Source organism: Lycium barbarum, chromosome 3 (assembly GCF_019175385.1).
Source record: "Lycium barbarum isolate Lr01 chromosome 3, ASM1917538v2, whole genome shotgun sequence".
Lineage (NCBI taxonomy): Eukaryota > Viridiplantae > Streptophyta > Magnoliopsida > Solanales > Solanaceae > Lycium > Lycium barbarum.
The window spans coordinates 141,062,287-141,080,515 of record NC_083339.1 but is presented as its reverse complement, the minus strand read 5'-3'; the positions used below and the strand labels follow the sequence as shown (position 1 = coordinate 141,080,515).

General features: G+C 31.7%; 1 protein-coding gene across 1 annotated transcript; it reads right to left on the bottom strand.

The window, feature by feature from the left end:
- Positions 1–1,041, bottom strand: LOC132634312 (VQ motif-containing protein 11). Its single transcript, XM_060350580.1, has one exon. It carries the CDS (start codon positions 809–811, stop codon positions 275–277), a length of 537 nt encoding a protein of 178 aa, XP_060206563.1. The 5' UTR covers positions 812–1,041; the 3' UTR covers positions 1–274.
- Between the last annotated feature and the right edge of the window lie 17,188 nt (positions 1,042–18,229).

Here is an 18,229-nt window from a genome sequence, read left to right as displayed (position 1 = left end):
TTAAGAACTCATAAACTAATAGGAGTACGTATTATTAATATATTCTGGTAGCTTAGTAGCAACTAGCAAGGTTAAACATTGTACTAGAGAGAGAGAGATGGTACCACACACAATCTCAAAACATCTGAGACACATCAAGTACGAAGATAATTTCACATTCCACAATCACATGACCAGCATTAGAATAAGACCACCTCTTCATGATCAATTCCTTTCATATAGTTAAATATATTTATAAATGACGCAACAACACAACACTAATTAATTAATTAAACTAAGTAGATGATGAATCATTTGTAGCTGCAGTTGGGGACTGAAGTGGAAACAAAGGCAAGAGTTCAGGAGGTTCAGAGCCTCTAGGAGTGCTTAATGGACTTGGATGCAAATAATATCCTTTTTCAGCAATAGCTCTTTCTTCTTCCTCCATAATAGGTGATCTCGGACTTCCACGTGTCAGCATTTCCAATGGTGAAATTGGCGAAGCCAAAAAGCTTCGTTTCCTAGCTGAAGAAGGAGAAGAAGGTGACAAATGTGGGCCACAACCAAATCCCATAGCAGGCCCACCGAAGCTACTACCACCATTGTTGAGCATGATCTCGAGCTTTCTTGCACTTTGCCTACGCTCGTGTAGCTTGAAAGCGGGTCGACGTGGCCCAGCTGGACCAGGCCCAGTAACAGGGAGCTTCACAGAGGAAGAATCTTGGGTTGCGCCAGTGAGTCTTTGAACAACGGCCCGGAAGTTAGACGGGTCAGCTTGAACGAAAGTGGTATTGGGTGTTGATGAATTCGGGTCGGACCCATTAGAACCCATGATTGTAAGAAGAAGAAGAAGAAGAAGAGGAAAACGGAAAGGAAAAGAGAGCGGGAAGAAATTAAGGCATAAAATGAGGTGTGTTTTTTTTGCGTATCAAGAATTGTTGTTAGTGTTGGGTTCCGTCCCGTTGGGTTGTGTTTTTGTGTGTATATATAAACAGAGTTTGCTGGTTTGGAGCATCTTATCGAGGATTGTAATATTGTCAGATACTCCAAGGAGTAGACTTTGAGGCATATAGGGACAGCAGAACAAAAAAATATTTCTTACGTTTTGACAAATTTACTGAAGTTTTGATATTTCCATTCCACACGTTAAAAGCTTAGCACCTTTTTTAACTTAACAAAAACAAATGTTGTTGAATTAAGTCAATGCCGGAATGATTCAGGGTAATGAGTAATTATTCCTTCACCAAATAAGTACTTGATGAACACTTTCTAAAATAGAGAGTGTTTTAAAAAAATATAAGTAATTTTTACTTTTTAAAAGTTTGCCAAGCACGTTCAGAGACGGATCTAGAATTTAAAGGTTCCGGGTGTCATAATTTTTTTCAATGTACATCTTAGTAGGAATGTGCTGGGTCGGGTCCATCTTTTTTTAGTTTATTAGGATCAACTTAATAGGCCTTTTTTTATTTGCAAATATGAAAATTACATCTCAAAAATCCAGAAACGAACATAATTAACATCTTAAACAAGGAATCACACTCATTAACAGCAAGGTAAAATCAATATTTTTACCAAGGGACTTGCATCTTTTATGTATTTTAAAAAATGAACTTGCACAAGTAAAATTACATCTTCAATAAGGGAATTACACCAATCAAAATAAGAAAAATAATAGAAAATCTCTTCAATAGATAATTACACCCCATAAGTAAATGTAGAACTAAATAAACTACAAGTTCTCAAAAATAAATAATAAATTTCATGTTTTTTCTAAGCAATGCTTACGAAATTTCCATCACAATTTAAGTAGTAAAGTGATTTAAATTGAATTTAACAATTATAGAATACCACAATTTTTTATAATACACTCCCTCCGTCCATTTTTAGTTGTCCACTATACTAAAAATATATGTCAACTTTTACTTTTAAGTTGTATAGTTTGAAAAACCAAGACATAATTTACCATTTTATACCTATCTTACCCTTATTATTAAGTATTCCAATTCATTTCTCATTTTATTTATTGCTTATTAAGAGTGTCGCAAGTCAAATATAGATAAGTAAACATGGACGGAGGGAGTAATAAACAAAATAAATTAAAAAATAAAAATAAATTGAATTTTGATCTCAATCCAAAATTCTCATTGAGACCCAAGTTTTTCGATTTAAAACATATTTGAGATTAAGAAAAATGCTTAATTTAAGGGATTTTGAAGTTTCTATTTGTGTGTTCACACTAGATCACAAATAAAATAATAGAATAAATGAAAGACAATATAAATAATAAAAAGGTAAATAGAAAATTGGGAGAGCCGAAAAGGGAATTAATGGTACAAAGGATCTAAAAGCACAAAGAAAAACAGGAATCGGAAATGTTCAAGATAGATTCAAAGTTGTGTCTACCAGCCATGATACCTTTGTCTAATTTACAACTAGAAGCGGCATGATCAAATATTTAATCAAGTTTAAGCAAATTGCAACATAAGTATATAAAAGAATTATCAACCTAGGGGTGCCAGGCCACCCCATCCTAAAGGGTGGATCCGCCCCTGAGCACGCTGTAAATCATTTTCAACAGTTACGTATCCTATAAAGCCTTGTAAACTTCAACATCTAGAGTAATATTTGGTGTTAATACGTAGGTAAAGGCGGATAGAACATGAGTTCAATATATTGAATTGATCTCAATAATTTTGAAACGAATTATATATATATAATAATTATTAAACTTTTAACAAATATTAAATACTAAACATATGAAGTGGAACAAGTTCATTGGCATTATCTTAAATGTTGAACTTTTCAAATTTCAAATTTTAATCCATCTCTATCGCAGTGAAAATTACTAGCACTACTATTTTATAAAAGAAAGGGAGTGGAAATAGGAAAAATGTGGTTGGGAAATATTTTAACCGGGGTGCATATAGTGGTGTTAGGGAGTTGAAAAGTTTGAAATTTAAAGGGGGAAGAGTGGGAGTGGGGGCAAAGTTAGAAAACACAGAGGCAATAAATGGGAAAGAGCTGGCATTATGAATGATGAATCTTGCCAGCATTTTGTAACGGGAAACGAGGAACTCTTTGGCAGTACACCAAATACAAGTAAACTCCCTCCGTTTTTCTTTCTTTTTTAGAAAAACAATATCAGATTAACCGTGTGTATACATATATATATATATATATATATATAAAGGTCAGCTCGGTGCATAAAATATTATGTCAGGGTTCGGAGAAAGACTGCACCCCATGTACATATGATAAGTTAAAAAATAAACAGTTTATACATGAGATAAATAAAGGAAATTGGGTCTGAAATGAAAGCCTGTTTTCCCCTTTTCTTTCTGCATGAGCTTTCCCCTTGATTACGTGAACTTTGACATAAAAAGTGCTTGTTCAGTGGCAGAAAGGCCATTCCACCATCCGCAGTTAAGTTTTCTACTTGCTTTTTCATTCTGTTATGCTTTTTTACTTTATTAGTTTCTTCATAATAATATGAAGAGTACAAGTACTAATTTGCCTTAACAGTTATATAGCAGTAGACCGTAGACTATTAGACAATTTACAAGTTAGAAAAGTTTGTTATATGTGGTTATAACTAATTATGGCGTAGTTTGTTTGCTTTACACTTGGCTTTCTTCTTTGGTTGCTTTGCGGGCTGGCCTTTCTTTGTTTTGTTTGTTTGTTTAATTTCTAATCAACTCTTTCTTCACGGGTGCTAGTTTCCTTTTTCTTCTATTGAAAGACGTATCAATATTAGTAAGGAGCATAATTTATATACGTAGACTGTAGACATACATCATGACATATATAATCCAATCGTCATAGTACAGTGGTTAAATAGTCCATTAAGGAAATGAGCTCTTCAAATGATTAATTGTGTATATGAAATTAATGTAATCGTCCTTGATAGAGGAAATTTGTTTTATTAAGTTAGCGACAAAATATCGCCTCACGTCAGTCTGAAACACTTGCTCCCTATAGTTTTTAAATAATCCAATCAAATGAGTGAAAGATTTTTTTCTTATACAAATATTTATTATATGTAATTATCGATAAGTTTATTCTATTAGCTGGGGAATGAAGCAGCAGCCCTGACAGGCTTAACAAGAAAGTTAGAAACTTAGCTAGTGTAGTGTGATATCGCAAAAAGAAAGTATTTCTCATTAGTTAGAAAATTTTCTTCCTCACTTTATAAAAAAATTATCTTTTTAGTGAGCCAATAAAGAGTAAGAAAATAAATTAAGCTTGCACGCACAAGATTTGAATCGCAACACAAGATGGGTCAAATCGATTCTTTCTCTTCACGCGAAATAGACTTGAGGCCTAAAATGGAGTAACTTTGGTATATTACTCTCTCTATTCCATAATAAGTGGTGTTTTAGAATTTCAAGAAGAAATTGATCTTATTCTTTCAAACTTATCCTTATTTATAATCAAGAATAATTAAGCAACTTTTCTTTTTTCTAGGCATTAATTAGGGGTAAGTTAGTAAAAACACTCATAATTTTTTAGGAGTGAGCAATTTCTTAAGGGGTGTGCATAAGCTAAAAACATCATTTATTATGGAATAGAGGGAGTATGATTTTTGTTAACACTATTTGTTAGGACAGTTTTTGGTGTAGTATAAAGATCAAGTGTGAATAAGTATTTTTTTGTCCAAGTTATGCCATCAATGCGGGTCTAACTTCACCTGTATATAAAAAAAACTTCTGAAATAATAGTAGTAATATTTGTTCATAATGAATTCACACTATTGTCAAAAAATTTACTCCTATATCTACCTCGGATCTTATTCTATGAATATGGTGCAGCTTAATGTGCGGCAAGCAAACCAATGAGAAGGGGAAAAATGGAATAATAGCATCTCTGTACTGCATGCATATAAATATAATGGATCCCAGGCCCTCACATTTCAAAAATGGCACACATGTTGATTGACAAAAAAAAAAAAAAAAAAAAAAAAAAAAAAACCTTTTGGTTTGGAGTCTACGGCTAATGCCAAAAAGAAACGTAGGCTCATCCATTTTTTCAGAATAATCGAAATGACAAATCATGAAAGCACTTTACCTATTGTGCCTCAAATTTCTATCCTTTACCTTTTCCTTTTCCTTCCGTGTCAAAAAGAGTTCTCAAATGTCAATCACGTCACTGCAAACCATGATAAAGTACTAGACTTTTAATCAATATCTGAGAAATTGAAATTTTAAAGAAACGTTAATCATTCAGTTGTGTATGTATGGATGTATGTAAAATTCGTTTGAACAAAAAGATGCGTGAAAGTTAAATATTTGTTACTGAAGGGTGCATTTATTTAAAATAAAATTTCAAACCATTATTTTAATATACGGAAAAGGGCCAAATATACCCCTGTACTATTAAAAAAGGATCAAATATACCCTTCGTTATACTTTGAGTCCAAATATACCCCTGTCGTTATACTATTGGCGCAAATATACCCTTCATCCGTTAAAATTGTCCACCTTGAACATCTTATCCTACGTGGCAATAACACTTGATGAGGTGGATGCCACGTGGCATTACCACCTCATCACCCCTAACCCATTTTACTCCTCCCCTCTTCCACCACTAAAATTTCCACTAAAATTTCCACCCCTCTGCCACCATGGCCACCATATACTTACCACCATATACTCCAGGCTCTATGGAATCATTCTGCTGGATTTTTTTTCTGTTTTTTTTAATTTTTTTTATTAATTGTACGCTTTTCTTAGATTTAGATCTACTTTTTATACCTTTTGAAATATAGAATTATAATTGCAGCTTGAATTAAATAACAATACCTTTGGAAAATCAAATATTTTTGTTGGGTGTGTGTGTCAATGGCGCCGGTCAAAAAAATATGAACTCAAGTCCATAGGGAATTTTTTTTTTTGAGTCTACATTCTAGTGCAATGGTTTTACATTGCAATTACCTTAAGGCCATTGTTGATTAAGGACTAATGCCGCTCAACTGATTTTCTAGAGCTGTAAGCTTATGGTGGTTATGGTGGTGGAGGGGTGGAAATTTTGGTGGTGGAAGAGGGGAGGAGTAAAATGGGTTAGGGGTAATGAGGTGGCAATGCCACGTGGCATCCACCTCATTAAGTGTCACCACCACATAAAATAAGATGTCCAAGGTGGACAATTTTAACGGATGAAGGATATATTTGAGCCAATAGTATAATGACAGAGGTATATTTGGACCCAAAGTATAACAAAGGGTATATTTGACACTTTTCCGTTTAATATATCACTTGAAGTTCAAATACTTCGTGGGTGTTTGGCCATAAAAAATATTCATTTTTTTTCGATTTTTTTTTTCACTTTTTTTACTTTTAGCGTTTGGCCATAAAAATTATTCACTTTTTTCCGGAGTTGTATTCCGGAATACCAAAAACAAGAAAAACTTGTTTTTCAAAAAAAAATCTTTTTTACACTACATTTCACCAAAAACTACAATTTCAAAAATTATGGTCAAACACAACTCCAACTCCAACTCCAAAATTCCAAAAAAAAGTGAAATATTTTTTGGTATTTATGGCCAAACGGCACTAAAATTCATAAGAGAACTAAGTATTAACAAATACTAAAATTCTGTACCGGTGATCATTTTCTTCTCTTCGTATTTTTTGTTGTTGTACTTGTGTCATGTTCTTATTTTTCTTATAAAAAATACCTTTCTTGAATTTAGAGGTGAATTCGAAATTTAAACCTGATTAGTTTAACTTATACATATTTAAACTAAATATGTTAGACTTTAAAATGATAAGTTCCATTTATAATATTCATTAAAACTCACTGACTTTTCAAATTTCTGTCTATATTTCGTATAAAAACTATAAAAAAAAAAATCAATTTGAACTAATAGCTACTCCCTCCGGTCCAATTTACTTGTGTCCTTACTAAAAATAGATAGTCCATAATAGTTGTCATTTTAGAAATCAATATATATATATATATATAATTAACTATTAGTAATTAGTTTCCACCTTTACCCGTATTCATAAATGCGGGGAGAGATTAATGCGATGAAAAATGGAGTAATATTAATTGAGATAAAAAAGTAAATAAAGATAATTCAGTTAAATTATCCTTTTAATTAATACTTTCTTTCTTAAGGAACGTGTAAAAAAAATAAAAAGTTAAATTGGCCAGAGGGGGTATATTTACCACGAATGAAACCTCCCTTGAAAAGCAAAAGGAAAAAAGAAATATATGCGTAAATACCTATTCTTTGTCAAAGATGAATACAAGATGACGTCAATGTGCGATATGAATTGATGAGAGTCGAGATATGCTAAGAAAAAACAGTATTCAATAATCATGAAGAATCATGTGTGGACGACAAAATCATAGCACAGGAGACTTAGGTTTCCAATCACTATTCGGTGGAACATTAACTACCCAAAACAAACATTAATTTGTGTTTAAAAAGACAAAAAGTTTAAACACATTGGTTAATTACAAATTGAAAAACTATTGGACTAACTGTGTTTCTTGTTCTCCACTATATATGGATTACTTATGCTTTGACAACAAACATATCCTATACTTGCGATATTAAACAATTATTGTTCGATAGACTTGAGAAGGAAGCTAGATTGACTTTTGGGATAAAGCGGCACAATTAATTATTGTTGCTCCATATTTTCCTTTATAAACAGATTTGATGATGTATGATATCACCTATTAATAGTGTTAGCCGCCATTTAAATATTCTTTCTATTACCATGCACCGTCTATTTATTAATAGGAAAAGAATTGCTGAGAGTTCCATTTCAGGATTTTCCATCTATAAGAAAATTGCCATCATCAATACGGCTTGTCTCAATTTAATCGAGTCTATACAAATTCTCTCTCTCTCTCTATATATATATCCAATTTTCTTCTCTACTTATAGTAATTAGGAGTAAATGTGAATACAATATAGTAAATAACTATTAGTAGTAGCTTTTTTTTCTTATGACAAACAACAGTTAATTGTTGCTCAATAGAGAATTTAGTTTAATTCTAAAAACTGGCTCGATGTGGAGTACTCATATGTCTCGGGATCGTTCAAGACTGGACATGTAGAGCTAGCGCAGATAACACAATATAACACGAGTCTGACGTTTATAACATGTTTAAAGAACGAAGGTCTAATTAATCCAATATCATATCATGAGGTGATGATTTTCCATAATTATATAATGAGACAATAACTCATTCTCAAGTAATGTTGGATACTCTAACAATAACTAAAGGTCTTTAAATCTTACACTTATTCTACAATGAATGGATAGTTTAATTCCAGTCAAATATTTATTTAGTTAATACCGAAATTGATGTAGTAATTTCGAATAAAGATTGCTAATTATTTATATTAATTTTAAAATGGTTTTATTAACGGTGTCCGAATGCCAAATCTAAGAAGGTATTAGTGATAAGTACTTTATTGAGGATAAGAACAACTTTAATTTGTAATTTCGCTATTTATAATATCAGATATAATTATAAGCCTACAAAGTCCGACATGATCCATAATACTGATTAATTAGATGAGATAATATAAAATAAGTATAACACTTAAATGGTGTTTTCTTGATGCTATCGTCCACTTCATTCTTTGGAATCATTTTGATTACTCACTCGGTGTCAAGCTTCTTGAAATGCATGTCTTTTTTCGACGTTTTATATTAGTTTGAATCAAGAGGGAAAAATAAATTAGTTGAGTCAAATACTTTTGTGTTATTAAATTACTCACCAGTTCAATTTTATCCGTAATTATTTTTTGTGAGAAAAAATATTATGAAGATATTTTTTGTAGAGTTGCTTTTTAACTAGTAGTAATTTAATTTACAAAGGTTAAAATAGTAAATTCCTAAATCATATCACCTAGAAGTCTCAATTCAGTAACTTTTACAAAGGTTGACTAGTTTAGTTTAGGCTTGTGGGGACGTAGTTACGGGGCTACGGCCCAGCCTTATATCTAGCAAAAATCCACTCAAAAGGCCGTAAAGGTAAGTAAATAGTCCATTGGGCCGTGGATTATGTCCTAGATTTTGAGTAGTAATAGCCCAGACTAGGGGTGTACATGGACCGGGTTAGTTCGGATTTTTTAAACACTAAACCAAACCAATTGCGTTGTGTTTTAAAATTTATACACCAAACCAAACCAATAAAATTCGGATTTTTCAACCTCGGGTTGTTCGGTTTTCTCGGGTTTTTTTCAGAATAGTCTTGATACAAAACATATAACTTTTACTTCAAATATTTCATTAGCCCTACTAAGATACAATTATATAATTAAGGCGTTTCTTAAGAAAATAACATAAAATGTGAGGAGAGTGATGACATTGTATTAAAATATTCAACAAAAGCTAATATAATCGGTTAAAATAAATATTGCTAATTAACAAGCCATAAAAGAAAATGACCATAATCTGAAAATACTAAGTCATGCTAAAATAAGTATTAATTATATGACAAAGAAAAAAAAACTTAAGTTATGTATTTTTACTCTCTAAATCAATTATGCAAAACTAAAGAATAGATATCCAACATTATTGTCATTTATAGTGGTAAATTGAATTTCTTTTGTTAGGATTAGTGTTGAGTTGGTTTTGGTTTGGACTTTATTTGAGTTACTAACATCCACAGGATATAAAACTTATTGGCATTCAAAATTCTAAGTTCAAGCTTGAATAATATGATCATAGATAAAAAATTACGAAAAAATTTAAGAAATATTTATAAATTACTTTACAAATAAATATTTTTATGTATAAAATATTTTAAAAATTGAATACATGTAATGTCGGGTTGGTTTGGTTCGGTTTGACTTTTTTTTAGCTAAAACCAAACCAAACCAATTATGGTCGGTTTTTTTTTCCCAACACCAAACCAAGTCAAACCAAACCACTAGTCGGGTTTTTTTCTCAGTTTGACTCGGTTTGATGCGGTTTTTTAGTTTACTTTGTACACCCCTAGCCCAGACTAACCATTTTTCTGTCATATCGTTCTCAAAATTTCACTCGTAAAAGTTGAAACTCCAGAAAAGTGGTGATTAAGTGCAAAATAAGTTCTCTTTACTTACATAATTGTCATACAGTCATGTAACATCATGGCTTAGGAAACTTCATGCCTTTTCAATAAATAGAAAATAAAAAAATGGATTCTAGTGAATGTTGACTAACTTACATAATCATCCAATAAATTGACTGAGAATCATTCATTTTTCGAGATTACTTCAATCAGAATGCGGTCAAATTAGAACAAAATCTAATGGTAGAAGTTAAAATGGACTACTATATAATGACCGAGTTATCTGTAGAAGTTAAAATGGACTACTATATCTTACAAGTGATAAGTAGCTTTGTAAAAAAGGAACTGAAAATTTACTCCTTCCATCACAAGAGTTTAAACAATGAGATGAAAATTTCTTTCATCACTATTACTCCAATTTTCTGCATTGTAGTAATAGAGAGCTTTTCCTTGAGCCGAGGGTGTAGCGAAATCAATCACTCTACTTCCCAAGGTAGGAATAAGGTCTGTGTACATTCTACCCTCGCCAGATCCCACTTGTGGGATGACACCGGGTATGTTATTGCTGTTGTTGTTTGTTGTTGTTGTAATAGAGAGCTTTGAATGGTAGCATCTTGTAACGATTTGGAGAAGGTGGTTTCAGTTCTCTTATTTTCCATTCCTACCTAAATAGATTTTATGTGTATACATTTCATAACCCTAGATCTGCGGCGTATCTTTACATTCTCTGAATGTCAAAGTCCTTAAATCTTATTCAGATGTAAACACACAACATATATATAGGTAGAGAGCACAACGAGAAGAACTGAAACCACTTTCACCAAATGATTACAACTTGCTACCACTCTAGTACTTTATTCCCACGTTGAAGAAATTTGGAGAAACGGTGGTAAAAGAAAAGATCATCTCACTGTTTAAAATCTTGTGATGGAGGGGGTAAATTTTTTGTTCCTATTTGATATAAGGGAAAAGGGTCAAAAATACCCCTCTACTTTCATTTATTGGTCAATTATTTTGAGAATCTATGGATAAAATAAATACGAAAAAAATCAATATGAATATTATAAAGAAAATTAAAAAAAAATTGTTACGTTTCCACCTCATGTTTTTATTTTTTCTAATTGGTCAGGAGCTCTTTTACTTTGGAAAATCATACAATTAGCTCATGGGGAATTAGCCGCACCTGCCTCCATCATCTCTTCTAAATTTATGTTCCAATATCTTCTTATCATTTCTCCCCACACCCTCCCCCTTTTTTTTATTCTTTTTCAAAAAAAAAGAAAAAAAGATGCGGAACCCTGAACTGAAATAAATAATGGTTCCATCTATATGAGAATTTTATCTCGTACAGCTCAAGCAAAAACACCCATATACTAGTTGGAACGGATATGGATTAAGTGGAACAGAATTGACTGGGTGGTAGAGTCGTGGAAACGCTTGTTTCTTCCATATTTTGGACAAACTCTAGAAAATCCCAAAATAAAAAGGTCTACTCCTTACTCAAGTTCCCAGTGAAGACGAAACAAGATTTCAATGATTCCGTCTCCTCGAATTGTTTCTACTAGACCAACATATTTCCCTGGAGAACCGGTAAGCGCTTCTCCTCCAGCTCCCTTTTCTATCGTACATGTGCTCACCATAAACCCGCCTTTTTATTTTCTTCAACTTTGTGGTAATGAAACGTACCCGCTTCTGGTCTTGAAATCTCTTTTAGTTCGAAATATTGGGCACTAGGCCCAATGTGAGTTGGATCACTTAGCCATGCTTCATAATTAGAAAAACGAGCATCGTGGAAATACATGCCGATCAACCAAAGAAAGATGATGGAGAGTTGACCGAAATGTGCACTGAATAGTTGCTTCAGAAACAAAAAAGTAAAGTCAAATTTCTCTAGGGTATTATCTCAATTCCCAATAAAATGCAATCGGGTAAAGTATGACTTAACGATCAGAACATATATGGATAGAACTTATAATGGGTCTCGAAAAATAAGTAATTTTATCATCTGTTACAAGTTAGGCTATTTTTGTCCTTGGTGTTACTAAAGTTATCAAAAATATCCCCATTTGACAGAAACCTAAATCCACCCAAATAACCTAAGTTCAATTGCAATTACCTTTTTCCACTTTGTTAACCCAACCCGCAACCCACAAAACTAAATCAAATTAAACCCCAACCCACTAAACTGAGCCAACTTCTAAAAGTTCAACTCAATTTTAATATCTCGAAGTTTCACTCATAATAGTTGAAACTCCATAAAAGTGGTTATTAAGTGCAATATAAGTTCTCTTTACTTGCATAATTGTCATACAAACAATGTAACGTCATGGCTTACGTAACTTCATGCCTTTTCATTAAAAATAAAAATAAAAAGGTGGATTAGAATGAATATTGACTACATTAATGAAGAACTTACTTAATCAATCAATAAATTTTGAGTGAGCAGAACCATTCATTTTCTGAGATTACTTCAATCAAATTGTAGTCCAATTAGAAAAAAAAATCTAATGGTAGAAGTTAAAACGGACTACTATATAATGATTGAGATTCCTTACAAGTGATAAGTAAACTTTGTTAAAATACTCCTTCCTTGACGAGAATTTAAACATTGAGATGAACTTTTCGTTTCTCGCCATTGCTCCATTTTTTGCAATGTAGCGAAAAAGAGCTTTGAATAGTAGCATGTTTTGATGATTTGGATAAAGTGGTATCAATTCTTCTCTTATTTATCCTTCCTACCTAAACTAGTATTGTATGCCCGTGATGCGCAGGTGCTGCGCACAGAGCCCAACATGAGAAAGATTTGAATTAGACAATTTAATTCTAGTGTTAGCTAGCTAGACTTTTTCAACAAGCTGGTGATTCTTAAACTAATAGTTTACACAATCAATCAACAAATTTTGAGTGAGAAGAACCATTCATTTTCTTAGATAACTTCAATCAAGGTCCAATTAGGAAAAAAAAAAAAATCTAATGATAGAAGTTAAAGCGGACTACTATATAATGACTGGGTTTCCTTACAAGTGATAAGTAACTTTGTTAAAAAGGAACTGAAATTTTACTACTTCCTTGACAAGAATTTAAACGTTGAGATGAACTTTTCTTTTCTCGCCATTGCTCCATTTTTTTTTATTTTTTTTTTGCAATGTAGCAAAAAAGAGCATTGAATAGTAGCACGATTTGATGATTTGGATCAAGTGGTATCAATTCTTCTCTTATTTATCCTTCCTATCTAAACTAGTATCGTATACCCGTACTGTGCACGGAGCCCAACATGAAAAAGATTTGAATTAGACAACTTGATTTTAGTGTTAGCTAGCGAGACTTTTTCAGCAAGCTGGTGACTATTAAAGTAATAGTAATAGGCCTACGCATCATAACTGAATTTCTAGCGGTAACATATACAATTATTCTAATTTTTCACATAAGATTGAGAGTTACAAAAACTAAGTAAATTCTTAAAAGGTTCATGTAGCCATCTTCAACCATCTCAAATCATCTTCAGTTTTGACTGTCAAATCAAATCGTCACTAGAAATCCTTAAGGATAAAAAGAGTTCGGAAAATGTGTAGACAACAAATGAAAAATGCAAAGCAGTGTTGAAAGTGATAATCTAAGCCTTGCTTCTTCTAGTCGACTCCTATCTTAGCTCATGCTTGTTCACAGGTGAAGATATTCTGACATGAACCGTATAAGTGTAATGTAAATAAATATATGATGGAGAAACTTAATTAGTAGGTTATCTTCTCATACTATTAGAATAAAATTATCAAGTAACATGAACCTTTTTCTATCTTTCTCCAGTTCCTCCTAATTCCTATGAAAAATATTCAAACGTTTGACAACACATGCACATGCATGTTGCAATCCTCTCATATTTATTCTTGCACCCTTTCGATTTATATAATCCTCCATATATCATCATCGTTATCAATACTCTTCCACTCGCTTAATGAATACATACACATGAATTTCAGTTCCACCCTTATAAAGTACATACATATGTAGTCATGCTTTTTTCCTTCTATTTCATGCATATAATTTCTATTTGAGAATTAATGAGATATGTTGTAAAATAGAAAAAAAAATCTCTCTTTTTATATTATTTTTCTTGTAATATTTTTTTGTTTGTTGAAATTTTATATTTTTCTTGTAATATACTGTCAAATGGTTTGTCCTTTCTAGTATGGACTTTAAATTTTAGTTTATGGTCATTAACTTATATTCTAAAGAACATATCCTAAAAAAGATGATTATAAAATTTGCACATAAAGTTAAACATTTCGAATTCAACTTGGTGCGGTAAGTATCATTGTTGAGTCTTTGACTATGTGAGAATGAATTTTTTCCAGTGTTAAAATTTGTTTGTCTTACTTTCCTTAGTCCATTTAAAAAAGAATGTCACCTTTTCTCTTTTTTTTTTTCAATTCATTAATTTCAACTTTTCGCATGGTGTGTTTAAGGTCACAAGATTAAAAGACATTTTGGTACATTATACTTATCGTTAATTTAAGATCACAAGATTCAAAAGTCTTCTTTACTTTCTTAAACTCTGTGTCAAGTCAAAAAAGGACAAACAAATTGAAACAAAGGGAGTAGTAAATTAGAATTATTGAGATCAAATCTTAATCCGCATAAGTCTTTCCACTTAACTAAATATTTAGTCCGATTCTCCTTATTTTATTTTAAATTTGAAATCTGACTTTGTTTTGAAGAATAATTATCATTGATCATAGATTTCATTTTTAATTTAATTACTCTCTTTATTTCCTTTAGATACTTAGTAATTTAAAAAGTAATTAACATATACAATTAAATGTAAAATTTAGTGATAAGATTATATATACTTGCCCGTAAAAAATGTATCACATAATTAGCTCCTCTTTGAAAAGATTAAAAAAATATAAAAAAGAAGAGTTTGATGGCAATTTTGAGCATCCGTGAGATGGTGTTTCTTACGGGTGAGATGGTGCAAATACACGTGTTGAGAGGAAAAGAACACAACACTAGATGCCAAATAGAATAAGCCAAATTTCAGTACACTTCATAATGCTTATTGTCCAACCTATGTTGCAGTGTTCGTACATGCCAAGTCCTATATATATATTAGCAAAAACTATGCCCTTGCGATGCACAGGGCCCAACATAATTAATTTGGTTACTCAATGTAGCTAGTTTTTATGGTTTGTATATTTTGCAAAGGATACTGCGATTCTCCTTAGTGAGTTCATTTTTTTTTCTTTTCGTCTTATTTTTCCCCTTAATTTTTTAATTGTTGTTAAAATTTGTCTTATTTTGGTTATGTCCACCTCTTTTTATATTTAGTAAGTTGACAAGTCAAATATCCTATATGTCAAGTTTATAATCACAAGATTCAAAGGATAGTTTATTATATTATGCACATTTTTAATTTAGAACCACAAGATTTGAAAGTCTATCTTTATTTCTTAAACTCCATGTCTAGTCAAATGTAGACACTTAAGTTGAGACAAAGGGAATACATGCCAAATGAAGGAAATGAAAGGACAATTAAGACACTGCGGACCTGTAGACACACAAGAGGTAGAATTAATGTTCAACTTCTGAATGTACATATGTTAGTCCCTGCGTGGAGTACAATTTCAGTTGTTTTTTGTACAACTTATTGTTGTTGTGTTCGTCCACCTTGAGCGTTTATATATAATAAGATAAGAAGAAGAAAAATATAGAATAGAAAAATAGATATATATTTTTAGTAATGTGGCTAAGTAATATGGGACGAAGGGAGTACTTCATTTTTATTAATTCTTAAAGAACTTGAAAAGTCAAGTATAGTAATGTGGCCAAGTAATATGGGACGAAGGGATACTTCATTTATTAATTCTTAAAGAATGTGAAAAGTCAAGTAACGTGGCCAAGTAATATGGAACGGAGGGAGTACTTCATTTATTAATTCTTAAATAATGTGAAAAGTCAAAAGTGAACAAGTAAAAGTGCACGGAGGAAATAAATATGTGTCGGAGAATTAAAATTGAAGTGCATACATGTATACATGAGAAGAGAATAAATATTCAGAAAGAACGTGAAAAGTCAAAAGTGAACAAGTAAAAGTACACGGAGGAAATAAATATATATCTGAGAATTAAAATTGAAGTGTATACGTGTACAAATGAGAAGAGAATAAATATTCAGTACTATGACATATATCCACGTGGGATTTATTAATTCTTAAAGAACGTGAAAAGTTCAAAGTGAACAAGTAAAAGTACACGGAGGAAATAAATTTTTGTAGGACAATTAAAATTGAACTGCATATGTCTATACATGGAAAGAGAATAAATATTCAGCAAGAACGTGAAAAGTCAGAAGTGAACAAGTAAAAGTGCACGGAGGAAATAAATGTGTCGGAGAATTAAAATTTAAGTGCATACGACTATACATGAGAAGGGAATAAATATTAAGTACTATGACATATGTCCGCGTGGGGTGTATAAATTATATTACAAGCATTCATTGTGTGTACAATTTGTAAAGCTTTTGGTACAAATTGGGTATGCTGTGTTGGTACCTGCAAGACACTTATATATATTAGAAATTACTAGCAAACTATGCCCGTGCGATGCACGGGGCCCAACATGATTAATTTGGGTACTCAATTTAGTTAGTCTTTATGGTTTGTATATTTTGCAAAGGATACTGCGATTTTCAGTAGTGAGTCTCCATATTTTTTTCTTTTCCTCTTATTTGTTTTTGCTGTGTTCGCCCCTCTTGAACACTTATATATATTAGAATATTTTAGTTATGTGGTCAAGTAATATAGGACGGAGGGAGTACTTCATTTATTAATTCTTAAAGAACGTGAAAAAGTCAAAAGTGAACAATTAAAAGTGCACGGAAGAAATAAATGTGTCGGAAAATTAAAATTGAAGTGCATACGTGTATATATTAGAAGAGAATAAATATTTACTACTATGACATATGTCCACGTGGGATAAAAAAATAGTTGGTTAAAGTGTACAACCAAGTAATATGGGACGAAGGGAGTACTTCATTTATTAATTCTTAAAGAACGTGAAAAGTCAAGGATAGTAATGTGGCCAAGTAATATGAGACGAAGGGAGTACTTTATTTATTAATTCTTAAAGAATGTGAAAAGTCAAGTAATGTGGCAAGTAATATGAGACGAAGGGAGTACTTTATGTATTAATTCTTAAAGAACATGAAAAGTCTAAAGTGAACAAGTAAAAGTGCACGGAGGAAATAAATATGTGTCGGAGAATTAAAATTGAAATTCATACATGTATACATGAGAAGAGAATAAATATTTAGCAAGAACGTGAAAAGTCAAAAGTGAACAAGTAAAAGTACACGGAGGAAATAAATATGTGTTGGACTATTAAAATTGAAGTGCATACGTGTATACATGGAATAAGTAAAAGTGCACGGAGGAAATAAATATGTGTCGGAGAATTAAATTGAAGTGCATAAATGTATACATGACAAGAGAATAAATATTTAGTACTATGAAATATGTTCACGTGGGATTTATTAATTCTTAAAGAACGTAAAAAGTCAAAAGTAAACAAGTAAAAGTGCACGGAGGAAATAAATTTGTGTTGGAGAATTAAAATTGAATTGCATACGTCTATACATGAGAAAAAAATAAATATTTAGCAAGAACGTGAAAAGTCAAAAGTGAACAAATAAAAATGCACGGAGGAAATAAATGTATCGGATAATTAAAATTGAAGTGCACACGTCTATACATGAGAAGGGAATAAATATTAAGTATTATGACATATGTAAATATTCAGCAAGAACGTGAAAAGTCAAAAGTGAACAAGTAAAAGTGCACGGAGGAAATAAATATGTGTCGGAGAATTAAAATTGAAGTGCATACATGTATACATGAGAAGAGAATAAATATTCAGTACTATGACATATGTCCACGTGGGATTTATTAATTCTTAAAGAACGTGAAAAGTCAAAAGTAAACAAGTAAAAGTGCACAGAGGAAATAAATTTGTGTAGGAGAATTAAAATTGAACTGCATACGTCTGTATATGAGAAGGGAATAAATATTCAGCAAGAACGTGAAAAGTCAAAAGTGAACAAGTAAAAGTGCACGGAGAAAGTAAATGTGTCGGAGAATTAAAATTGAAGTGCATACGTCTATATATGAGAAGGGAATAAATATTAAGCACTGTGACATATGTCCACGTGGGATAAAAAAGTTGTCGGTTAAAGTGTA

Excerpts from the sequence above, each read along its gene's own strand:
- LOC132634312 (XM_060350580.1), bottom strand. The coding sequence starts at position 811 with ATGGGTTCTAATGGGTCCGACCCGAATTCATCAACACCCAATACCACT.